Below are 26,544 nucleotides of genomic sequence, written 5' to 3' on the forward strand. Positions count from 1 at the left end.
GAACGCTGCAGATAAAGAGGGGGATATTCCAAGGCGACTCTTTCAGCCCGCTTTGGTTTTGTCTGGCACTGAACCCCCTCAGTAGGACGCTCAATAGAAACGGTCATGGCTATAAAATAAGGTATGGCGACGGCGCTCACGAAGAAGTGACCCATACCTTCTACATGGATGATCTCAAGGTCTACGCTGATTCACGTCAGCGTCTAGGTGTAGCTATCCGGGTTGTCGAAGACATAAGCAGGAACGTCTGCATGGAGTTCGGCCTTGACAAGTGCCGCTGTGTCCATCTGCTGAAAGGGCAGCTTACCGAATCCGGAGGTTACGAGGTCTATGACGGCGAGTTCATAAGAGACATGGTTCGTGGCGAATCCTATAAATATCTTGGATTCCGACAGCTCACCGGGATTCGCCACTCCGACATCAAGACGGAGCTGCGAGACAAGTTCTTGAGTCGAGTGAACTGTGTCCTGAGGACTTTCCTCAACGCGGGGAACAAGGTACGCGCGATCAACACATTCGCGGTTCCCCTGCTGACCTTCAGTTTTGGTGTAGTCAAATGGAGCAAAACTGACCTAGAGGACCTTGAGAGGAGGATGAGGAAAGCATTTAAAGAGGCCGGAATGCACCATCCTCAATCGGCACTGGAGAGAGTTTCACTGCCACGCAAAGAAGGGGGACTTGGAATAGTCGACATATCTGCACTGTGTGTTGCCCAGGTACGACAACTGCGCGAGTACTTCGCAGAACGCGCCGACCAAAACGCGCTATACCGGGCTGTCTGCGCCGCCGACAGAGGATACAGCGCTCTGCACTTGGCGCAAGCGGAGTACCAACTCAACTGCAATCTGCAGACAGTGGAGGAGAAGATTGCAGCTTGGAAGCAGAAGGCAGTGCATGGTGCCCACCCCCATCAACTGGATCGGCCACACGTCGACAAGGCCGCATCTAATCTGTGGCTAACGCGTGGTGAACTCTCTTCAGTAGTAGAAGCCGACATGATAGCCATCCAGGACAGGATAATGCCGACGAGAAACTGCAGGCGGTACGTCTGGCATCAAGACGTTGATGACATTTGCCGGATGTGCCATCAACCAGGTGAAAACATAGAGCACATTATGGGAGGCTGTCCCGTTTTGGCCAGCGCAGCCTACACCGAGCGCCACAACAACGTGGCCCGTATTGTTCATCGACAACTGGCGCTCCAATGTGCTCTACTGGAAGACAACGTACCAAACTACCGGTACCTGCCTGCACCTGTCCTGGAAAATGACCGTTTCAAGCTGTACTGGGATCGCACTGTTCTGACCGACCTCTCGATCCACCACAACCGTCCAGATATAATGGTTTACGACAAGAGCGACCGCAAAGTCACCATCATCGATGTCGCTATTCCACTGAACCAGAATCTGGAGGAGACCCACGGTCGCAAAATCTGCAAGTACCGACCATTGGGAGGGAGGTCCCAAGAATTGTTCCAGTCGTTCTCTCTGGAACTGGAATTGTCCCGAAGACACTTCTGGAAGCGCTAAAGGTGTTGAATATGGAGAAGGAATTGGCCGGCATCCAAAAGTCGGTCATCCTTAGCACCTGCGCGATTGTCCGACAATTTCTCGGTCAGGACTGAAACAGCACGAGCATGCAGATACGTGCATTCCGCAGAGCCTAGTCCCCCTTTGGCATTCAGAAGCCCGGGGGCAGGTGAAAATTCTGGCTAGGTTCGCCTAGTTAAGAAGTGAGATAAGTCTGCCAACAAAAAGAAATTTAAAAATAGAAAAAAAAAACGAAAACAATAATTTTTGAAATCTAAGAAAAAATTAGAATAGAAATTTGAAGTAAACCTAAGAATACAAAGTATTAGATCCATTTTTTTTCATCAAAATATTTCAAACGTTATTTTAAAGAATCAAAAACCTTTAAAATCAGAAAAAAAAAACTGGAAAATGTACAATCTCAAATCCAAAATCTGAAATTTGAATTTCAATGAAATCTATGAATCTAAAATTTAAAAAAATAACAAATTTAAATCTAGAATTCTAAATCTATATAGAAGAATCTGAAAATACCAAAAATTTACTTTGAAGATCTGAAAAAAAAGTTTAAAAAAACTAAAACAAAAAAAGAAATATTTTTAGGTTTACCATTTTATTTTTTTTAAATTTTAGATTAAATTGTTCGCCAGAGAATTTGAAAATTACAATAACAATCTACAGTTTAGAAAGACTTTCAAAATCTTTAAATTAAAATAATCTTAAAATTTACAATTTACCCAACCCAGAGAATTTACAATTTTTTTCATTTTAAAAACTTAAAAATAATTAATAATTATAATTGTACAAATGAAACACAAATTTCTGCATTACTCGAGAATTAATCGAGCGAACGAAAAAAAAATTTGGCATGTCGAGGTTTTAGGATGTTTATGTTTCTATTGTGGTTAGATACTTCACCAACCCCCCCCCCTCTCTGTGGGGGGTAGGGGGGTTTATTGTGGAGTATCTATCCTGTAGTGCTGCTATACAAATGAAACATTTCCGCATAATTCAAAAACTATTCAAGCAACGGAACCAAATTTGAAAAGGAGAGGGGGTCCCATGAAAATAATGCACATATTTCAACCAAACATATTCCAACGAAAAATTCAATTGGCATATGTTCTACAACTACATACTGACAAGCGTTGTTAGTCCATTTGATGTTTGCGGTAACGAAATTGATCTTCGTTCGAAAGTGAAAATGGATTTTAATGTGATAAAACGCACTCCTATACCGTCTTCTATCTAAATACAAAAAAATGGAAAAAATATTTTAAAGATTGCAATTAATTTTTCTCGAGAACGTATTTTTTTTAAATTCCCATAAAAAATACCAGAAGTAACAGTGCCCTTCTTCCAATGTATGGGAGATTTGTTGGTAGAGGTATGTAATATTGAAATATTAATATTTTTGAGAAAAACAAATGATTTTTCAAGATAATTTTGTGTTTTGTTTTTTTTTTTGAAAACATAGTTTTTGAGATGGATTTTTTTCGAAGTTTCAAGTTATTTTTGACTTTTTTTGAAAAAACATTAATTTTGAGACTTTAAGACCTACAAAATTTTAGTCATAGAATGAAATATATAAGTAAACGGTATGAAATACACATCATGAGAGAGGTTGGTTCACCTTCTAGTTGGATTTTGTCATCATTATTTACTAGCTCTACCCAAACAGCATCACAACAAATAATATGAGCTATGTTTCTGAGTTCTTTATTATGCTTCGATACAACGTACAATTTTGAAAGCGAAATGTACGTTATATCGACGATGTCCTTTATAACGTTGTATCCTAGAGCTAACCGTTCTCGAGATATAACCAATTGAATATTGTTGAAATCATGTTCCTGAAATACACTCGAGAAAAAATTAGAGGAACAGAGTGCGAAGTCGGAAATTTTAAGTGATTTTTGACATGCTGTATCTTCGTGAAAAATCAACGCATATCGATGGAAGGCGCATCATTTTGAAGCTACAATTTTGAGGTATAAGAATATTTTTTTGTATATATTTTTATCTTGGTGTGTGTAGGTGTAGTGGGCAACAATATCGGGAAGAAATGAAAAATCGATTTTTCTTTATTATTTCAAGAATATTCCGGACTAACCCATTTTTTTGCCAACCAGCTCAACAGCAAATCCAATTAACCTCATCAATCAGCTTTTATTTGGTACCAAGAACGTTCCTGTAGGACCTTCCCACACAGAGATATTTCAGTTTGAATGAAAAATCACCCCTTCGTCTTTGATGATGAATAATTCAATAAGCAACTATCGCACCGCAAATCAAAAGGCAGTTTTAAAAACTCCAAATAATTCTGCACAAGAATAATTTGTTACTTTGACGAAAAAAAAATTATTCAAATTTTTTGCATCGATTTAAAAAAAGTGCCAAAAAACAGGATTTTAATAGTGTTTTACAAAATTTACTGTAGTTGTGCAAATATCACAGAAAGTTCTAATGTTTTCAAAGTTTGGAATAAATTAGAGGAGCATTCAATCGAAATCGTACCAGAAGTATAAAATCCTACGCGACTCTCAGAATGAACGATTCGTAACTTTCGTCTTTATGAGATTGTGGGTAAAGAGTGCGTGTATGTGTGGAAATGCGTATAATTGTGTGTATAATGTGTGAGTATCATCACTCCTTACAATTTTTGTACCTGCAAATGCATGAAAACGAAAGTTACGAATCGTTCGTTCTGAGAGTCGCGTAGGATTTTGTACTTCTGATACGATTGCGATTGAATGCTCCTCTAATTTATTCCAAACTTTGAAAAAACGGCTGAACGTATCAATATGAAACGTTCGCAGATGTTTAGGGAATACACTAGGCTAAAAAAAATTCCTGTAAACATTAGAACTTTCTGTGATATTTGCACAACTACAGTGAATTTTGTAAAACACTATAAAAATCCTGTTTTTGGAACTTTTTTCAAATCGATGCAAAAATTTAAATAATTTTTTTTTCGTCAAAGTAACAAATTATCCTTGTGCAGAATTTATTGGAGTTTTCCAAACTGTCTTCCGATTTTCGGTACGATGGTTGCTTATTTAATTATTCATCATCAAAGACGAAGGGGTGATTTTTCATTCAAACTGAAATATCTCTGTGTGGGAAGGTCCTACAGGAACGTTCTTGGAACCAAATAAAAGCTGATTGATGAGGTTAATTGGATTTGCTGTTGGGTTGGTTGGCAAAAAAAAATGGGTTAGTCCAGAATATTCTTGAAAAAATAAAGAAAAATCGATATTTCATTTCTTCCCGATATTGTTGCCCACTACACCTACACACACCAAGATAAAAATATATACGAAAAAATATTCTAATACCTCAATGTTGTAGCTTCAAAATGATGCGCCTTCCATCGATATGCGTTGATTTTTCACGAAGATACAGCATGTCAAAAGTCACTTAAAATTTACGACTTCGCCCTCTGTTCCTCTAATTTTTTGGTCGAGTGTATTAGAAAATGTATACCGCTACTGGATATTACGATTAAAGTTTCGACATAGTATGGAAATTTCACTAACATTATTTTCACTAGAAAAATATATATATATATATCTCGAGAACGGCTATTCCTAGGATAAAGTGTTATATCTATTTTTTCATGTAGAATCGCATGCAGATTCCATTTTTCATTTTACTCGTCTTAAATAGTTATGATTTCACACAGTATTGAAATTTCAAAATTTTTCAAAGATTTATATCTCCATTTTGGTGAGATAACCAAGGCACCACTGTATGTCAAACTTTGTTAAATTGGAAGGGTTTTCCAATAAAAATAAACAAAAAAATATCGAAGGGTGGGTGTTTTGAGATATAAAGGTTTTGAATATGAAATTTAAATTTATTTTCAGTTAGATTTTTTAACAGTGCATTATGCAAAATGCTATTTTTTCTTGATTTTCCAACAACTTTGTCAAACATCATAAAACGAGTCCCAAAATATGGTTGATCCGTTAATCGTATTGGGATTTCTGGATTTCATGTGCTCGAGACCTCGTTCATATAATCACATCAATCACCGCACTGAATCCTAATTCTTATCTTTTCCCACCAACAATTATGCAGGAGAATCGAGAAGGAACCACTCTATGCACGGTATCTAAGCTTAAGGTGAAGGTGGAAGCTAGCCATTGTAGTAGTATAGGTAAACCCACGTGTAAAAATGGGGTAATAGCGTGAGAGAAGAGCAAAGCACACGTAAATAGATCAATTCACATATCAGACTGTGTGGCGCTTCATTGACACGAGTCTTTGAATACATTTGAGAAAAAAATAACAATTCAATGCTAGTAAAATGTATGAACGATATGTTCCGATGAACAATTGCAAATATAAATATATATAGAAGGTGCATTTGCATATGAAGTAAAATTCTGATTGATGATCTGCGTAACATGAGCAAATTTATAACACATGCGAATTGGAGCTTTTTTGGTATTAACAAATTCTTCCGCATAGTAACTCGATGTTGATAATTCCTTAATATTTTCCTTCGTTGATTGTATTGTTTTCACATATTCACGTTGGAGAGCCTTAACCCTCCACTTCGTTGGCCGAGGCATTTTGATTGAATGTAATACTTTTCCGTTTACTATTTTTGGAAGCAAAGGCAGCCGTGGCAGTGTTCCAAGCTCTGCAATACAATTTTCTTAACCAATGTTAAAGTTGCTAAAACATACATCATAGACCCATTAAACGTAAACATAATAATTGTATTGATATCAGCACAACTTTATTCTATTGATTCTCAAGACATGAAACGCTATGACTCAGGAATAACGTTTTATTGAGTGGTTTTCATAGCTGTTTCGATGATGTTGTTTGGCATCAGTGTCGAAAAATAACGATGCTTTCACCAATACAAACAAAACCATTGCCGAAGATTGAAAAATGAAAAGTTAACTTTCAGACCACTAGCTCGAGTTTTCAGACGTTTTTCACTATACAGTACGACAGCAGATGAAAATTTAATATCTTGTGAGTAATCGATTAGAGTTTGGTTGATTTTATTTGATGGGAAGTGTGCGAAAACGATCATTTTCTTCACACTGTTTCGCAAAATTATTGATTTTCGGGCGAGGGGTGAGAAATGAGCGCCATTGTGGCAGCCATTTGTGGCTAGCTTCCACCTTTACCTTAAGCTCATTTCATTAGTTCTGAAAGGGGCAATTACGTAGAATAATAGAAGGAGAACTGGGGGTAAACCCGGCCCCATAAGGGAAAGTATTGTTTTGTGAGATCTGAGGGCACATATTGTTATGTTTCCCTCACAGAATCATTTCTCGATTATTTTCCATGAGATATAAGATATACCAGTGCTTTTAAACGGATTTTTTTCAATTCATAGTCAATTTTCAAAGCTGGCATAAAAACACAAAAACACAGACCATCTTCCCGTACTTTCGGAAGGGAAAGGGCAGATCTCAGAGGAAAGTGAGAAATATTCAGAATAATAACAAAAACATAAAAAAGAGTATATAGCTTCGTACAATACGGTGAAATTCTTATTTAATACAACGTATTGATTGTGTGACATGACATTGCTTTTTGGAGACTTTGTGCACAGAGCACGTTCTCACGTCACAAAATGCAATGCCGATTTTTGCAAAGCCCTTGCGAGTTTTTTGAACGACTGAATATACAGGAATCCACGCTCATCTTTTGTTAACAACAACGTAGAACAAAGTTTATCTGTATGTTTTGAAACGGATCTGAAAATACAACATTGATGTTCAAAAATCAGAAACCGCAAAAATACAGGTATTGTCACGACACAAAAGTGTTGGCCCGGCAACAAGCGAACTCAACTGTAAAAAATTGTCCGACTGAAGGTTCCTGTAGAAAATTTTATCAATTCTACTTTGATATCGTTTACTTTTTGGAAATCGTTTGATTTATACATAAAAACGAGGAAAAACCCGGTTTTAGCGAGTCAAAATGTTGTCACGTCACGCTGGAATGGGTCTTATTTGTACGAGTTTTAACCCTTTGCGGTCGTTTGTCTGCTCTCAGCCACCACAGCTAGGAATTGTACTGAATACTTTAATTAACCATGAAACAGTTTACACTTTTTCTAAACGAATGTTGATGTCTAGTGAACATGTACAAGTAACTCTATTCCGACGTTTATTACCATTAATCACGAGGCTCAAAGGCCAGGATCAGACTGGCTTCGCGGTAGTTCGTTCATGATGCCCGGTCTTCACAAAATCGATGGTTGTCAAAAGGTAATGGGAGTGATTAAAATAATGGCACAACAATTGCTCTGGCAAACTACAGCGGAAACAAAGCGAACTTTCCTACTTGCGGCTTGACATTGCTCTTCAGGGTGCAAAACGGATATTATCGACTGTAGTGGATACTTTTCTGGAGGTTGATTCAACCAGGTTTCGCCGGTAACTTCAATATCTTTGCGCGTAATTTTGCGACTGAGGAGGATATCTACACCCAAATATGCGCGAAATTCAGACGGATTAGGCGTCAATCACAAAATATATAACAACATTAGTCTTCATCCATATCGACCACATCTGCATCAGCCGAAAATGGAGAAGGAGTCTTCTTGATGTACGCAACAAGCGCAACGCCGATATTGCATCCGATCATCACCTTGTCATCGCTGAGATACGCCTGCGCGTCGCTCGCGTTCAACGGCGGGGGGAGAAAGTTGGAGAACCCTGAGGTGAAAAGAGTATTTATTGAACAACTTGTATCACGAGCCTCGGAGTTGCCAGCTAGTGGATCTGTTGAAGAGCTATGGAGTAGCATCAAGAACGCCTTTATCACAACCAGTGATGAAACCCTCGGCAAAGTATGCAGCACGCGGAGGGAGTGGATTTCAGATGAAACCTGGAGGATGATCGACGAGCGGAGAGAAGCGAAAGCTGGCGTTGAGCGAGCGCGTACCAGAGCGGCTAAGACAGACGCTCGTCAGCGATACGCCGAGCTGGAGAAGAAGGCTGTTAAGAGGGCTGGTAGGCTGGACAAGAGAGCCTGGACCGTCTCTCTAGCTGAAGAGGGGGAAACCGCCGCCGCCAATGGTGATATCCGACTGTTGTACGACATTTATCGCCGTCTTAGTTGTGGATGAATACGAAGATGCCGCTAAAAGATAGAACTGGTCAGTTACTGACAGACCGTACAGACCAGCTTAAACGATGGACTGAACACTTCGAGCAACTCTTTCGAGTCTCAAATGCCGGTAACCAAGAAAACTAGCAGCGCTTAGCACCCGTAGTTCGTCGCATTAATCGCGGAAACTCCGATGCGCCATCGCTGTCTGAAATTGAAGTGGCAATCAAGAATTTGAAGTCCAGTAGAGCGCCAGGAATAGACTGTATTTCAGCCGAGATGCTCAAAGCTGACTCAGCCTTGTCAGGCCAGATGATGCATCAGCTATTCAGCAATATATGGGAAACCGCAACTTTCCCGGTGGACTGGATGCAGGGCATTTTGGTTAAAGTCCCTAAGAAAGGAGACCCAACTGAATGCGGAAACTGGCGCGGCTCCGTATTATTCTGGAGCAGATCAACGAATTCCAGGACTCTCTCCTGCTGGTGTTCGTTGATTTTGAAAAGGCGTTCGACCGACACAACCACGGATACATCTGGGGCGCACTCAGGCATAGAGAAGTCCCAGAGAAGCTAGTCCATCTTATAGAGGCTCAGTACGAGGCGTTTTCGTGCAAGGTATTGCACAATGGCGTCTTGTCCGACCCAACACGGGTTACTGCCGGTGTGAGACAGGGCTGCGTATTATCACCGCTACTGTTACTTATCGTCATGGATGAAGTACTAGTTGAAGCTATTGACAGGAGACCAAACATAGGATTGCCTTGGAATCCTTTAAGAATGGAGGATATAAACGACCTGGATTTAGTCGACGACATTGTTTTGCAAGAGCAAGCTAGACGACCTCTCCGAGAGCTCCCAAGCAGCAGGTCTCGCAGTAAATGTCGCCAAAACTAAATCCATGGTAGTGAACACTGACAATACCTCTTGCTTCACAGTAGCGGGACAAAGAATTGAGCAGGTGAAACGTTCCAATATCTTGGGAGCCAAACAACACCACACAGATCGGAAAGGCCAGGGCTGCCTTTGCAGGTCTACGAAATATCTGGCGCTCAGACCAGATCACTCTACATACAAAAAACCGAATCTTTCATTCGAACGTTAAATCCGTACCTCTGCACGCCTGCGAAACGTGTTGCGTCTCGATGGAGACAACGCAAAAACTGCAGGTTTTCGTTACTGGCAACGTTACTCACACCTGGACATCCAATGTGGAACTCCATCGTCGATGTCATCAGCGCCCGATAGCTACAGAAACTCGCGAACGTAAGTGGAAGTGGATCGGACACACCTTAAGGAGAGAAGCAAACGGGATCTGCAGAGAGGCCCTCGACTGGAATCCACAAGGATAGCGCAGAAGAGGCAGACCCAGAGGCTCGTGGCGGCGTAGCCTTACCAATTGCATCCAAACTGTTGATGCCAATCTTAGCTGGCGGCAAGTGAAGGCCATGGCAGATGACCGTCGACAGTGGAGACTTCTTTTTTGACGTGAGACTCCGTCTAACCGGAATATATGGGGGGTAAAATGAAAACATAAACACTGAACATGCAGGAAAAAATGCAAGATTTCGAATGCTTATAACTCGAACATTTTCTACTGGATCGGAAAGATGTTTGCATCAATTGATAGGGAATATTTCTACGCATCTATCACAATTAATAAAATGTTATTTTCATTAGATAAATAATTGAATAACTGGAAAATGTTTAGCGTTATCTAAACTGCCTCGTTTTGATTGGCCCGCTTTACGGTTTCCCCAACACAGACTTCAAAACCAAGCAGCCTCGGGGAAGTCGGAATTGCAAATACATGAAAGTAGGGGGGCTTTTGTTCTCTCCGAAATGTGTTCCCTAACACAGACTTCAAAACCAAGCAGCGTTGGAGAAATCGACATTGCAAATACATGAAAGTAGGGGGAGCTTTTGTTCCCACCGAAATGTGTTTCCCTAACACAGACTTCAAATCCAAGGAGCTTGGGAAAATTGGCATTGCAAATTCATGCAAGTCGGGGGCCTTTTTGTTCCGACTAAAATGTGTTTCCTCAACATAGGCTTCAGAACCAAGGTGTCTAGGGAAATTGGGATTGCAAATTCATGCAGCTCGGGAGTATTCTTGTTCCGACTGCATCTGTTTACCTATAAAGACTTCTAAACCAAGGTGTCTAGGGAAATCGGCATTGCAAATACATGCAAACCGCAAGTACTTTTGTACTCGCTTGCCTTTATGCAGACTAGAGTGCGTTTCCCTAACACGGTCTCACAACGCAAATATATTAAATTCAATTGAATTCGGAAATTGTTTCATTCAATCAAAAATTTAATCAATATAAACAAATGATTACTAAGCTAAGGTAGTCCCACGTCAACCTTGAGATTATACCATAGATATAACCCATCCATGTTTTTATCCCATTTATTTATTTCTTAGGCTCATTAGCATTTTATCTGTAACAGAGCCGGGTTTTTATCGTGTACATGTACATATGTTTATGTTTCTATGAATTATAAATTACACAGTAGTTGTAGTAGCCATTTAGGCGTTTTAGGTTTTTCTGTTCCATTATATTATGGTAAATTACACTGTAGTAGCCATTTAGGCGTAAGGGTATTCTTTCTGTTCTTCCATTGTTCAGCAGACCGGACAGCGGAGACAGTTGATATTGATCATTGTTGGGTTATTTATAGAACAGCAGCCCAATGTTTCTTGCAGAGCAGAGCAGTTGTATGGATGAATCGATCTTATTTCGACCGTGGATCGTTCTCCATCGCTGATGATGGTTGCGTGGACGTAGTTATTCTATAACAACGCAAAGATGGTCAATTGAGTGCCCTGAGCTTGAACTCACGATCGATCGCTTAGTAAGCGAACGCGTAACCAAGTGTCTACGAAGACCCCCTAGTGGAGACTTCTGACATCGTCCCTTTGTTCTGCCCAACAGGCAGACACGGATCCATAAGTAAGTAAGGAATTAGTCTTCATCCCGAGGCCATCGCAGGCAATCGGGATCAACAGTTACCGCCGAACAACAATATCGTCCGGTAGATCCAGATACTCACTCAATCTGGAAATCGTGTCTACTTTGCACTTCGGATGGCGCATGGATCGAACCGAGTGCGCGTTGCTGCACGAATGTATTGAATAGACCGGTTGTGTGGACTCTATGGGCTCAACACGACAACATTGATCGCTAAGGACCTGCACTATCTCTGGTAGAGTACAGACGGAAGGTGGAGAATGGCAAAAAGAACCCCAATTCACACCTAGAAAAAGTCATTGGATTGCAGAGGGTTGGACTCATCGTAATGATATCGGATTATAACCTGGTTAAAGAACTTGGAATAACAGTCCATGAAAAGGTGAAGCAACGACCATTCATACGTTGATTTATGGCAATGAAATTCGCTCAAAAACAATAATCCACAAAAATAAATTTTGCGACCCCATTCGTTGCTTATTGATCATTACAATTTCACCCGTTGTCTGGGATGAGGTTCCTATGCTGTCCACGGTTCAACCACCGCTTCGACAATCACTGCATTTCACTCTCGCTGTGCGAATTAAATTTACTACTTTTCATAGTTAATTTTAACGTTCATATTTTATCTGCCAACAGTCCGACGTTTTGGAGCGCACCCAACTGTCACCATCCAGGCCCGACAATTAAATCGCAGTTCGAGGTTTCTCCCTCAATAACTAGCGATTCAAACGAGCAGTCGGCACGAGATCGCTCCGTCTCGCCGCGCCTGTCAATACAATCGTTAGTGCCAAATAGCTTTTGGTACGATTTGATGGCGGTGAAATCGTAACCAAGAAGAATGCACCTTCTTCAGCGAAGTGAAATTGGCGAAAACCCACACCAGAAGAAAACAATGGAATGCAATGAACCTCTCTTAGCTAATTTCCAGTGAAATAATATGGGAAGCACGAAACTTTTGCTCTCATTTCATGCCCGCTCAAGTCAATGACGCCAGGACGAAGCTCTTCTGGTGGGTTTTCTAGTTCGTTTTTTCTCGATGGTTGCAAGGTCGATGACTCCAAACGGTGCATCGCGTTGCTGGTTCTGTATCGGTAAAGCACACTTAGCGTGTGTTTAAAAACATAAACTAATTACGGGTAACATATTGAACATACAAAAACTGTATGAACCATTATCTAACTCCAGCAGGTAGCCGCTCGCGCGGAAGCGTTACATCTACAAACCCATCCCCAACCCTCGAACCTACCTTATAACGTTCATTTCCGCCTGCTTGCCGCTCTCCGGCTCGCTCTTCATCACCTGCACCGGACAGTACCCATCGATCTCGTCGTCGTCTGCCTCATCGCCCATCGCCATTACCACATTACCACCACCACCTTCTGCCGCGTTCGGCTTGATCGACTTCTCGGAGCAGCGGCTGCGCAGACTTCCCCCGGAAGAAGCGGCGTAAATCTGCGCCACCCCGCCGCCACAACCCATTGTTGTTGGCGGCGAATTGTGGTGCTTCCCACTGTTTAACTTTTCACACCTACTGTATCCGGCGAGCGACGAGAGTTCACCACCTGCGTCACCCACCCGCGAGGGCAGAGCTTCCGCGAAACTATCCGCACTTGCGCGGCGACTCTCGATGCTGCTGGGGCGCCCAATCGGGGTGGAGGTTTTCCCCCCGATGGCATCATTCCGCAGGTACTCGAACTCCTCGTACGAGTCCGAGTCGCTCTTGTCCTTGCCCAGCATCACCTCGAACTGTTTGTTCTTCTTCTTGCGACGCGATAGCATGCTCAGAAAGTTGTTGATGATCGCAATTTTGGCGGCGTCTTGCGCAGCACACTCGCGCTCTCGAGGTCGTTGCGATTTTTTGTGTTCTATTCACTGATAATCACCACTTTGCTCACGAGACTCATCTCTTCAACTGCGATAAGATTGATTACAAACAAACCAACGATTTAAGATAGGATACGATTCGCCAGCCGCTAGGGCCGACTCTGCGGGCGCCGAACGGCACGGCCAGGAAAGTGAGCTCCACTCACCGATCGGTGCGATATCTGGCATCCTAATGACACCCAGCGGGGATGGCAGTGATATTGTATACTGAAGGTGCGAAAGAATTCGCCACAAATATAGATTCGTCCAAATCAGACCACAGATATAGAGAGCGAAAAAAAAAAAGAAAACAATAATCAAAACGCGGCTTCGGAGAAAGCCTAACCGGGCCCCACGAGCTGCCTCAAATAATTGGACGCCCCGAAGCGGCGAGGCTGTGGATTGTAATTAATGTTTATCTTGGGATGGCGGTTACATGGAAGATTAAAATTTGAATGCTCGACAGCTTCGGTTGTTTTTGGGTGCGCTCCCCAAGAGCTTCTTGTCATAATTAGCAACGAGAGCGGAGCCGACAGCTTCTACAGCTACAGCTTGATGGAGCACGTTTCGAAATCTGCGAAATATGTCGGTAATCATCTTGAGCAGGTGATGATGATCCCAAGCGGGTAGGAAAACGCGTGAGCCTTTGTGCGAAAACAAAAGTATGATATATGCTGACAGATTTCGCAAGTAGCGTGATTGGATCGCTTATGCCACTTTGAATCGTTCAATTGTGCAACACACTTGCGGTGAAAATGTACGTTCAAGACTCGCGCTCAATGCTTGCTCCCAATAGGCTTATCGTAAATTTAAAAAAAATAAAAATAATCGATGACTTCAATTAATCACATTCTAATCTTTACATCGGAATACGTCCAGTTTATTCTAAGAGAGAGAATCAAAGCCACAGTTGACCTCTTTTAACATTGAAGGGGGGACCCCTATCTGGAAGGTCGAAATATTATAAATTTTCGTGATTTTTTTTCGGGTATTAGGTATAAAGTGAAGTGTTCGGGTATTTCGGTTATTGTTTAACACATTGACTGCCACGTCAGTCACCGGTGACTGACACTGAGTTTTCGCTCAGGCTACCTCAGTCACCTGCGACTGACACTATAAAATATGATAATAAAGGTAACTAATGTAAGCATGCTTGCTGACCCGGCAAACTTCATCCCGCCCAAATTTGTTTTTGTGTTTTCAATACCTTCAAACATTCACGTTTTCTTACTAAGCGCAAGTTCATGAGTCCAATCGCAGAACTGTTCATTGATTGATCTTCTAATCGACCCCGTTGAATTTACCTTTTACTAAAAAAATCCTAGTACTTCTACCAAACTCATCACTATAATATCAGATTATTTTCAGATACAATTCTCGTTCCAGATTTTTCAACCACTCATTTTCTTTGTGTGGACACCGACTGGACAACATCGTTGCTGGACGAGCTGGACGGCGAGGGATCGAGTGCCTTTCTCAAGGCAAGAGGGTGGAGGTGGTAGCATTGGAGTAGAGTAAAGTTTTCAAAGGGCCTTTCTCAAGGCTAGAGACGAATGAACTGCAAAAGTTTAAAGTCTCTATAATACAATACCTTACCTTACCAACCACTTGTAAACAACATGTTTCTCCGTTACATGGAATAAATTTTTGATACAGAAAATATGATAGAATAAAGACAGACCCCTCCCCTCTTCTCCCCTTAGAGAGGGGGAGGAGTGTCTATACCATAGAAACGTTTCGTGCCCCCTAAAATCTTCACATGCCAAATTTGGCTCCATTTGCTTGATTAGTTTTCGAGTTATGCAGAAATTTGTTTTTCATTTGTATGACAGCCCACCCTAAGAGAGAGGGAGAAGGAGTGTCGAATCACCTTAGAAATGTTTCTTCCCTATAAAACCTCCACATGTCAAATTTAGTCCCATTTGCTTGATTAGTTCTTGAATTATGCGGAAAAGTATGCTTCATTTGTATGGCAGCCCCGTCCCCCTCAGAGAGACGGGAGGAGTGTCCATTCGCCATAGAAACGTTTTGTGTCCCCAAAAACCTTCGCATGCCAAATTTGCCAACCCCCCCCAAGCCAAGTATCTACCCACCATGGAATCATCTATTGCACCCTAAAACCTTCACAGGTCAAATTTGGTTTCGTTTGCTTGATTAACTCTCGAGTAATGCAGAAATTTGTGTTTCATTTGTATGTCAGGTCCACCTACCCCCTTTGGGGAGGGGGGTGGAGTATCTAACCACCATAGAAACATTTATGGTCCCGTTAAACCTTGAGATGCCAAATTTGGTTGCATTTGTTTGATTAATTCTCGAGTAATGTAGAAAGGGCCTGGCCGGGTAAGGGACTAAAAAGTGCCCCCAAACCAAATCACTAGCTGTATGGCAAATATTGTAAAGGACATTAAATAAGAAATGTTGGCGGTTTGTTTGAACCCCTATGTGGTTTGACGTAGGATCTATAGTGAAAAACGTACTTTTTCGATTATTTCACGCCATCCTCAAAAGATTCGAGATAAAAATTTGAAAAAATACTCAATGTGCATCTTACTACGGTGTATCAAAAAAATTATCAAAAAAAAATTTCATCAAAAATTTTAGTACTAAAATTTTTTTTTAAATTTTGAATAATTTTTTTTTGAGATTTAGAGATTCAGTACAACTCTAATTCATATTTAAATGTGTTTCTACGGCTTTTCTAGATATGTGTGATTTTTTTCCAGATTTTTTCCAGTGTTGCGCGGCGCTAAAAAAAAATTTTTTTATGTTTCCAAATAGTTTGGCTGGGTAAGGGAGTTAAAAGTCCCCCAAACCAAATCACCAGCTGTATGGCAAATATTGTATAGGATACTAAATAAAACATTTTGGCAGTAGTACCATATACCATATATATATATATATATATATATATATATATATATATATATATATATATATATATATATATATATATATATATATATATATATATATATATATATATATATATATATATATATATATATATATATATATATATATATATATATATATATATGTATATATTTTTTTGGTATACCATAGGATCTATGGTGAAAAAGGCACCTTTTCGTTTTTTTTCACGTCATTCTCAATAGCTTTGAAACAAAAAAAGACGGGTGGGTAATGTCGGGGACATAACCGGAGTGACGTAGGACTATACAAAGGGGACAGCTCTTGTTAAACATATATTTTAAATATATTGTTTTATTTTCTTCTCCTACGTGAATACCTACCTATCTACCTGAAAAATGGATTAGTGTACTGTTTACTCTTTATGAACATGTTGGTGGTTCTGAAAAGAACCTTTGGCGTTGTGTTTTTGCGTTTTTTGGTTTCCCTTTCGACAGTCCCCTCTGGGCTGGTTTTATTGTGGCTCTCCACTGGGCTAGAGGCGAATGAACTTCAAAGTTTAAAGCCTCTTAAAAACAAAAAAAGAAAGAAAGAAAAATACATTCATTACGATTTGTTCGCTCGTTGGATTCACATGCAGGCTAAGAAGGGTCCTTTTCAGGATCACAAAATTATCTTCAATCTAAAGAGTTTATTGTTTTGTTATCACTCGATATCCCCATCTTCTTCAGCTAAACCTTTCTGTTTAGCGATTGCGTTTGCCACTCGCCACAGCTTTCACAGTTAGGAAATTTCTTCCCATCCAGCTTGTGACATATTGTACAGTAAATTACATTCAATGGCACGTCGCATTACCACCACTCAGTGTCGGATTGGAGGTAATTTTAACCTGTAATTGAACATTTGCGATGACAGTGATACAGTGTCGACTTTCAATGTGGGGTCATAATTTGGACCCCGAACTCTATGTTTACAAAAATGTCCAACTAAATATGTCGCATTACAGGTCCGTCCAATTAGCTAAATGTCGAACTATTTGTAAATTACTGTACTTTCAATCTAGAAGCAATTTAAGAATTGGTGAAAATCGATAAGCTCAGAACAACTGCCAAATTCACATACTCATCAGATCCTGGCAAACAAATTATGAAAAAAAAAATTGTGTTTTATTATTATTTTGGATATTGTTTTAGAAAGCATTGAACTGTATTTCCTAAACTCTTTTTTGGAAGGTTTAATGGCCCTGAAAAGCGCCTTGTTTTATGGAATGGTTCCAATTTAGAAAACTTAGTACTCGTGGTTTTGAAAAAACCATTTCGAACGCCCTCGATGCCGCCTTGTTCTGGATTTGCCACCAAAGCAGTTTGTATAAAGAACAAACTTTTTTCTTCTGCTACCTGATGCCGTTTTGCGATTGCGTTTGCCACTCGCCACTCGCTGCAACTGCCTGTTGTTGTCTTGATGTGTTCTGTTCTGAATGCGGGTTTTCTTATCGTCGCGAGCAGCTTTGCCAGCTAACTCGATCACTTCGGCGGCCGAAACTATATAACGCCGGCTAGGTGGACTGGTGCACTGGTACTAACGCGCTCGGCCTAGCTACCCTTGCGGGGAACTCCAGATCAACACGGTTCGAGCGGGATTTTGCCTTTCCCTTCACTTTTCCTCCTTTTCCATGTCCAGACATGGCTGCTTGAGTTGGTTTGTTGATGTGTTGTGATGCGAACCGATGTGGTGTACGGTTTGAATGAGAATGATCGTTACGGCAGCGGAGCGGGGATTTTTAAGCTGACTGGCTGGCTCGAGAATTACGCATGTGTGAGACTGCGACCAATGTTTCGTTATTTTTTTTTCGTTTTCCTTTCCAATCCTACTTTATTCTATTTCGCTGCTGCTCTGGTTGTCCGTTTTATACGGTACGATTTGAGGAGCACAAAATGGACCAATCAAAAATGGGCACATAGAGCAATTGGACAATGCTTGATATTTCACAATTATTCAATTATTTATCTCAAGAAAAATGAAATGTTATTCGTTATGATAGATATGTAGATATATTTCCTATCAATTGATGCAAAAACCTTTGCGATCTATTGAGAAATGCTCGAATTATAAGCGTTCCAAATCTTGCATTTTTTCCTACTTGTTCAGTGCCTAGATTTCCATTTCACCCCCTATATCTTCCGGTTAGACGTAGTCCTACGTCAATATGAAAAAAAAAAACTGAAAGTACATCTTACTTAGGTGTATCGATCAATATTTTCAAACAATGTTTTCATCAGAAAATCAAACACTAAAAAAAAAATTTAAATTGTTATTGTAGGAGTGTCGATTAATTTTTATCTGGCAGACTTATCTCACTTCTTAACTAGGCGAACCTAGCCAGAATTTTCACCTGCCCCCGGGCTTCTGAATGCCAAAGGGGGACTAGGCTCTGCGGAATGCACGTATCTGCATGCTCGTGCTGTTTTAGTCCTGACCGAGGAATTGTCGGACAATCGCGCAGGTGCTAAGGATGACCGACTTTTGGATGCCGGCCAATTCCTTCTCGATGTTCAACACCTTTAGCGCTTCCAGAAGTGTCTTCGGGATAATTCCAGTTCCAGAGAGAACGACTGGAACAATTCTTGGGACCTCCCTTAGCCCCCACAGTTCCTTGAGCTCCACGGCCAATGGTCGGTACTTGCAGATTTTGCGACCGTGGGTCTCCTCCAGATTCTGGTTCAGTGGAATAGCGACATCGATGATGGTGACTTTGCGGTCGCTCTTGTCGTAAACCATTATATCTGGGCGGTTGTGGTGGATCGAGAGGTCGGTCAGAACAGTGCGATCCCAGTACAGCTTGAAACGGTCATTTTCCAGGACAGGTGCAGGCAGGTACCGGTAGTTTGGTACGTTGTCTTCCAGTAGAGCACATTGGAGCGCCAGTTGTCGATGAACAATACGGGCCACGTTGTTGTGGCGCTCGGTGTAGGCTGCGTTGGCCAAAACGGGACAGCCTCCCATAATGTGCTCTATGTTTTCACCTGGTTGATGACACATCCGGCAAATGTCATCAACGTCTTGATGCCAGACGTACCGCCTGCAGTTTCTCGTCGGCATTATCCTGTCCTGGATGGCTATCATGTCGGCTTCTACTACTGAAGAGAGTTCACCACGCGTTAGCCACAGATTAGATGCGGCCTTGTCGACGTGTGGCCGGTCCAGTTGATGGGGGTGGGCACCATGCACTGCCTTCTGCTTCCAAGCTGCAATCTTCTCCTCCACTGTCTGCAGATTGCAGTTGAGTTGGTACTCCGCTTGCGCCAAGTGCAGAGCGCTGTATCCTCTGTCGGCGGCGCAGACAGCCCGGTATAGCGCGTTTTGGTTGGCGCGTTCTGCGAAGTACTCGCGCAGTTGTCGTACCTGGGCAACACACAGTGCAGAAATGTCGACGATTCCAAGTCCCCCTTCTTTGCGTGGTAGTGAAACTCTCTCCAGTGCCGATTGAGGATGGTGCATTCCGGCCTCTTTGAATGCTTTCCTCATCCTCCTCTCAAGGTCCTCTAGGTTAGTTTTGCTCCATTTGACTACACCAAAACTGAAGGTCAGCAGGGGAACCGCGAATGTGTTGATCGCGCGTACCTTGTTCCCCGCGTTGAGGAAAGTCCTCAGGACACAGTTCACTCGACTCAAGAACTTGTCTCGCAGCTCCGTCTTGATGTCGGAGTGGCGAATCCCGGTGAGCTGTCGGAATCCAAGATATTTATAGGATTCGCCACGAACCATGTCTCTTATAAACTCGCCGTCATAGACCTCGTAGCCTCCGGATTCGGTAAGTTGTCCTTTCAGCAGGTGGACACAGCGACACTTGTCGAGGCCGAACTCCATACAGATGTCCCTGCTTATGTCTTCGACAACCCGGATAGCTACACCTAGACGCTGACGTGAATCAGCGTAGACCTTGAGATCGTCCATGTAAAAGGTATGGGTCACTTCTTCGTGGGCGCCGTCGCCATACCTTATTTTATAGCCATGACCGTTTCTATTGAGCGTCCTACTGAGGGGGTTCAGTGCCAGACAAAACCAAAGCGGGCTGAAAGAGTCGCCTTGGAATATCCCCCTCTTTATCTGCAGCGTTCTAGACTGCAACACATTTTCCCCATCACTGAGGTGCAGAGACGTACTCCACTGCCTCATCGCATGCTGCAGGAACCTAACGACGACGGGATCAATTTTGTAGAGCTCCAATACCCGGACGAGAAACGAGTGAGGTATGGAGTCATAAGCCTTCCTGTAATCGATGTAGGCCATACTTAGGTTCCGCTGGTTATATACCGCCTGGCCGACTATGGCTGCGTCGATGATGGCCTGGTCTTTGCAGCCATGCGTATTTTTCCTGCATCCTTTCTGCTCTTCTGCGATGATGTGATGCTGTTCGCAGTGAGCAGAAACTTTGGCGGTAATTATGCTGCTCAGTATTTTGTACAGACTCGATAGGCACGTTATCGGTCTGTACTTTGATGGGTTCAATGTGTTGCTGTCTTTCGGGAGGAGGAAGGTGACGCCACGGGTGGCGAATTCAGGAAGGTTGTGTGGGTCACGTAGCACCTTGTTGAAGCACTCAGCTATCTTTGGATGTGCGACGGTCAGCTTCTTGTGCCAAAAGTTCTGGACACCATCGGGGCCCGGTGCTGCCCAGTTCCTCAGGTACCGCGAGGCTTCGCGGACATCGTTCTCTCCGACGATGATAGCTGGCATCTCTCCAATTTCACCACAACTCTCCTCCTCCCGTCTTAACCACATTTGCCCGTCGCGATGTTCTACTGGGGTCTCCCAAATACCAGCCCAGAAGTTCGTCACATCGCTAATATCTGGCAAACCTTCGCGGTAGTCGGGCTTCTCGTCGCTAATGTGGTCGTAGAACGCTTTTTCGTTATCTCTGAACATCCGATTTTGTTCCTGGCGCTTTGCAGAGTCAGAGTAACGTTTCAGCCGTTTAGTTAGGACGCTCAATTGCTGTACCAGTGTGTCGAGTTTTTCCGTCAGCTGGTGAGCTCCCAGCTGGCGAAGTTCAGTAGGCCGCACGATCACAGCAACTTGGCGACATAATTTCGCCGATCTGCTGCCTCTTTTGTACGCCATCAGTCTTCCAATTGCGGCGCGCTTGTTTAGGATCCGTTGCTCCAATCTCCTTCGCCATGGAGGCTCACGCCTTTCACGGAGATGTTGGAGCAGTCCGCCTCTTGGCCTAATACGGTATCCTAAACTTTTGGCGGTCGCCACAGCAGCACAGTAAACTTTCAGTTGCAGCTCCTCCATGTTCTCAGCATCAACCAAGTGCAGCGGAAGAACGTGCTCGTTCATGAGCTTTACTGCACTTGTCAGCCTGCGGGAATGCTGCAACTTCGGGATCCTGGGGCGCGACAAAGGGTCCGTGTCGCGGAACTGTGAGATCGCCTCGTCGTAATGGAAGACCAGATCGCGTAGTAGTTGTTGATCTGGCTGTGGATCTTCCGGCTCAGGGGGTTGTTGTACTGTGGCCTCCACTGGTGCTGATTCGCGTGCCCCACTCGCGAATGAATTGCTCAGCCGTACTAAACTTCGTCTCGACACATCGCTTGCTCTGCTTGTTCTGGAGCTTAGTTCTCTCTGCACCTGCTGCTTGATCTCGTCGACTTGCGTTTGGGAGAGCATATTGTTGCGTACAATCGCTCTACGCCTCGCGTTCATCGCGTTTTGGTCAAGCCTCCCGACGAACTCTGGATACGCTTCCTCGAACATTGCGAGTATTCGAGGGCGACCGCTCATGTCCGTCTCCAAAGCAGTGCAGATGTAATAGGCGCGGATCACGAATTCATTCATTTCATGTGTCCACATGATCCGTCGCCTAGTAGTACCCACAAGTGTGGACGACTGTCGTCTGACAGTCGCAACACGCCTCGTAGGCGCAGCGTTTCGTTGGTGATGTCGATGGCTGCTGTTTCCGTGTGGCGGTAGCTCTTCGGGTTGAACCCGGCTGGTGGCCCGCTCTTGCACATCGCCCTCCAGCCGCTGGCCGCTCGCTCTTACGCCCGTTCCAGGACCAGCTCCAGTTCGGGGACCCTCCTCGGGCGATCGCATTCTGAGTATTCTTCGTGAACGTAGCTCCATTTTCTGGGTGTATCTCCTTTGCCCGGGAGACAGCGGGTTGGCAAATTTTTATCTTTATTTTAAATTATTTTTTTATTTTTTTTTATTTTGACATTCAGTACTACTCTAGTTTGTATTCAAATTTGTTCCTACGTCTATTTTAGATATATGTGATTTTTTTCAGAATTTTTAGAGTGTTTTTTGCGGTACAAAAAAAATTATATATATTTTCCGGCATTTCGAAATTTTGAAGAAAAAAAATATTACTCTGAGACCTAATTTTACTCTAATTTTTATTTAAATGTGTTCGTATGTGTTGTTTTTTCCACATGTAGCGTATTTTTTTCTTGAATTTTTAAGAGGAGTGTGCGAAAAATTTTTTGTTTTTTTGGCCTTTGGGCACTTTTAATTTATTTTGAATTTAGAGAACCATAACTGCTCTAATATTTTTTAAATTTTGTTTTTCATATGTCTAAATTTTGTCGGTATATTTAGAGCATTGCGCTGTACAACTTTTTTTCTCGTATCTTAAAATATATGAGATTATCTTTACATTGGATTTAGATGGTTTACCAAATTCATAGGAGTCAGCAGTACGATAGAGCTCTGTGAGAAAAAATAAAGTTCTTGTGGAAAGATCATTCGGATTAATGAGAAGAACACTTAAAAAAATCCGATTTTTTTTATTATTTTAATTGTAAGATTAAAATAATAAAAAAATCGGTTTTTTTAAGTGTTCTTCTTAACCACGAATTCAATAAAACAATCAATTTCAAGAAAATAAAAAAAATAATGCAGACTATGAAGAAAATTATTTTTGTGCGTCGCAGTGCTCTTAAAAATGCAGGAAAAATTAAGCCACATTTAGAAAAAAGACACATACGAATGCATTTAAATCAAAATTTGAGCAGATGTGGGTCTCAAAGTTATTTTTTTTCAAAATTTCGAAATGCCAGGAAATCTATAACATTTTTTTTTGTACTGTGTATTTTTTTTATTATTAGATGAAAAAACAGTTTGAAGATATTTATCAATCTAGGAATGCCGTAGGAGCACATTTAAATATGAATTAGAGTAGTACTGAATCTCTAAATCCCGATTATTTTTTTCCATAATTTCAATATTTTTTTTAGTGGCGATGGCGATGGCGTGAAATAAACGAAATAGTACGTTTTTCACTGTTAATCTTATGTTAAACCACATAGGAGTTCAAATAAACCGCCAAAATTTCTTATTTAATATCCTATACAATATTTGCCATACAGCTGGTGATTTGGTTTGGGGGACTTTTTACTCCCTTACCCGGCAGGCCCTTTGTGTTTCATTTGTATGGCAGTCCCCCCTTAGAGAGGGGGAGGGGTCTTGAACAAAACCATGAAAACCTTCCCCGGCCCCAAAAACCCCTACACACCAATTTTCATGTCGATCGGTTCAGTAATTTGCGAGTCCATACGAATCAGACAGACAGACAGAATCCATTATATATATATATATATATATATATATATATATATATATATATATATATATATATATATATATATATATATATATATATATATATATATATATATATATATATATATATATATAGATGGATAGATAGATAAGCTTTTAAGCATTTCCTTTCGAACAAAAATAACTTCCACTAGGATAAGAAACGTTTGCCCTAATACGTTTAAAAATTTCCACAGAGTCGCTATAAAACGGTGGCACTCAACGTATTAAGACATATTTGAAGATGTATTTACCATTCTTTGAAACTTTAGGACAGTACCTAAAGCGTTACAAAGGGTTTTGAGGAAATTGGCAAAATGCCGGCCATTTTTGTTAAAAATGAGTCATTTTTTACATAAAAAATCGCTGTTTGGAAACTCATAAAAAATCGAAAAAAATAGATATCAAAAAACCGCTATGTCACGCTTTAGATAATGCATTTTCACATGCTGATAAAATATTTCAGCTCTGTAGAGTAGAGTAGATCTTGAGATATCGATACCACCAGTCAGTTGAAAAAACATGGTTTCGAGAAAACACGTTGAAAAATGTACGAATTACTATATCCTTTGACCTTTGACTTCATACTTTTGGCTGTAACTTTCTAACGAAATTAAACATCGAAAAATTATTTTAGGACAACATTTCTGAGGGCATAAGCTTCCCAAAAGTGCAAATAACAAAAAAAAAATTGACCTTGCAGACCGGGGTCCCACCTTAAGTGATTGGATGATTTATATTTCATCAAATTAGTATTCTCACTCAATAAAATACTTCATGTGTTCACTTTGCGTCCAATCCTTGAAAATTCCGTGACGTGAACTAAATCCTATTAACAGACTAGGAGCCTAGCAGACGGAGGAGTATTCGTCGAGTGACAAAACACAGCTATCATAATATCAAGTATGTACAGGGTTTTCCAACTTTAAATTCCGAAAGTAAATTGAAATAAAACACACATAGAATTCGAATTTCGATGAAACTTTTATTTCAAATTAAAGTTTGGTTTATGCCATTATGTGTGAAATACAACATCATTCAAATGTCCACCTAGGGCTTCTTCGCACACATTGATCCGGAACAGGTAATTATCGATGACTTTTCGGCACATATGGGGCGGTATCTCGGTCATAACTTCACGAATGTTGTCTTTCAAATGTTCAAGAGTTTGCGGAGAGTTGGCATAGACACGGTCTTTCGCATAACCCCACAAAAAAAAAAAGTCTAGCGGGTTCAAATCGCATGATCTGGACGGCCAATTGGCATCACCAAAACGCGAAATTATGCGTCCCTCAAATATCGTTCGCAATATGTTGTGTGGCACGTGGCGCCGTTCTGCTGAAACCACATGTCATCCGTATCCATATCTTCAATTTGTGGCAAAAAAAAATCGGTTAACATGCGGCCATAGCGCTCACCATTCACAGTTACCGTCTCGCCGTCCTCATTTTCAAAGAAATACGGCCCGATGACTCCACCAGACCATAATGCGCACCAAACAGTGACATTTGGCGGATGCAATGGCCTCTCAACAATCACGTGTGGATTTTCTGAGCCCCATATACGGAAATTTTGGGTGTTCACTTAGCCACCGAGCTCGAAATGTGTCTGAAGAAAATTTGATGCGAAAATTCAGCATTTTGCTGCTGTTGTTCGTTCACCCAATCGACGTATGCCCGACGCATTCCATGGTCACCACGCTCTAATTTTTGTACCAGTTAGACTTTATATGGATGTAGGTGCAAGTCCAAATGCAAAATTCGCCACAATGATGTGTTTGACAAGCCCAATTGCTGAGCACGCCGTGGAATCGAAACATTCGGGTCATCCTCCACACTGGCAGCAACAGCAGCAATATTTTCGGCCGAACGCACATTACGATGATGCACAGGTTTCACAATATCCGCTACGGATCCAGTTTGTTCGAATTTACGCACTACATTAGCGATTGTGTGCTCTGTAGGCCGTCCATGACGACCAAAATCCGTCCGTAAGGCTCAAAAACATTTGCCGGTTTTTCATCATTTTTATAGTATAATTTAACAAAATTAACACGTTGTGCGATGCTAAAACGATCCATATTGTAAAATGGCAGACATTCAACTAACGATATGACACTTTGGTTGACAGCTATGTCAAACGATTGTCATCGCAGGGCTGTACACTTTCGGAAGCCCGAAATGGAAAACCTTGTATGTTGAATTCAATTTAATTCGAAAATAGTTTCATTTAATCAATAATTCAATCAATACAACCAAATAACCACTAAGCCAACGGTAGTCCCACGTCAACCTTGTGGTTATATCATAGATATAACTCACCAATTTTTTATAGAGACTTTACCAAATTCGGCATTCGCCTCTAAAAGCAAATGAGTTCAAAATAAATCAATGTTTACAATGTTTCAGCAAGTTGTCACATTGAATACAGTAGAATTCGTTTATTCTGACTCCGTTTATTATGACGTCTGTGTCAATTCTCTTCGATGTCAATTTAAACGGACTCCACTGTAATTAATTCAATCGACAAGATCTGTCAATTGCCTTCAATTCCGACAGGATTTCAATTTCAGTTGAAAAATATTGGGCAATTTTGAAGCGTAAGCTTGAG

The 26,544-nt window shown here is 41.4% G+C and overlaps 1 protein-coding gene across 9 annotated transcripts in view; it reads right to left on the reverse strand.

Moving 5' to 3' along the window:
- The window catches only part of LOC129765747 (putative uncharacterized protein DDB_G0282129), a 271,283-nt gene that overhangs the window by 113,437 nt on the left and 131,302 nt on the right, over window positions 1–26,544 (reverse strand). The window contains exon 2 of one of the 9 annotated variants that reach the window (XM_055766192.1): window positions 12,842–13,507. The exons of the other annotated variants lie outside the window; for them this stretch is intronic. Within the exon in view, the coding sequence (XP_055622167.1) occupies window positions 12,842–13,374 (533 nt within the window). The 5' untranslated portion in view covers window positions 13,375–13,507. The remainder of the gene's footprint in view (window positions 1–12,841; window positions 13,508–26,544) is intronic. 9 annotated transcript variants of the gene reach the window in all.

This window comes from Toxorhynchites rutilus, chromosome 1 (genome assembly GCF_029784135.1).
Source record: "Toxorhynchites rutilus septentrionalis strain SRP chromosome 1, ASM2978413v1, whole genome shotgun sequence".
NCBI classification, from domain to species: domain Eukaryota; kingdom Metazoa; phylum Arthropoda; class Insecta; order Diptera; family Culicidae; genus Toxorhynchites; species Toxorhynchites rutilus.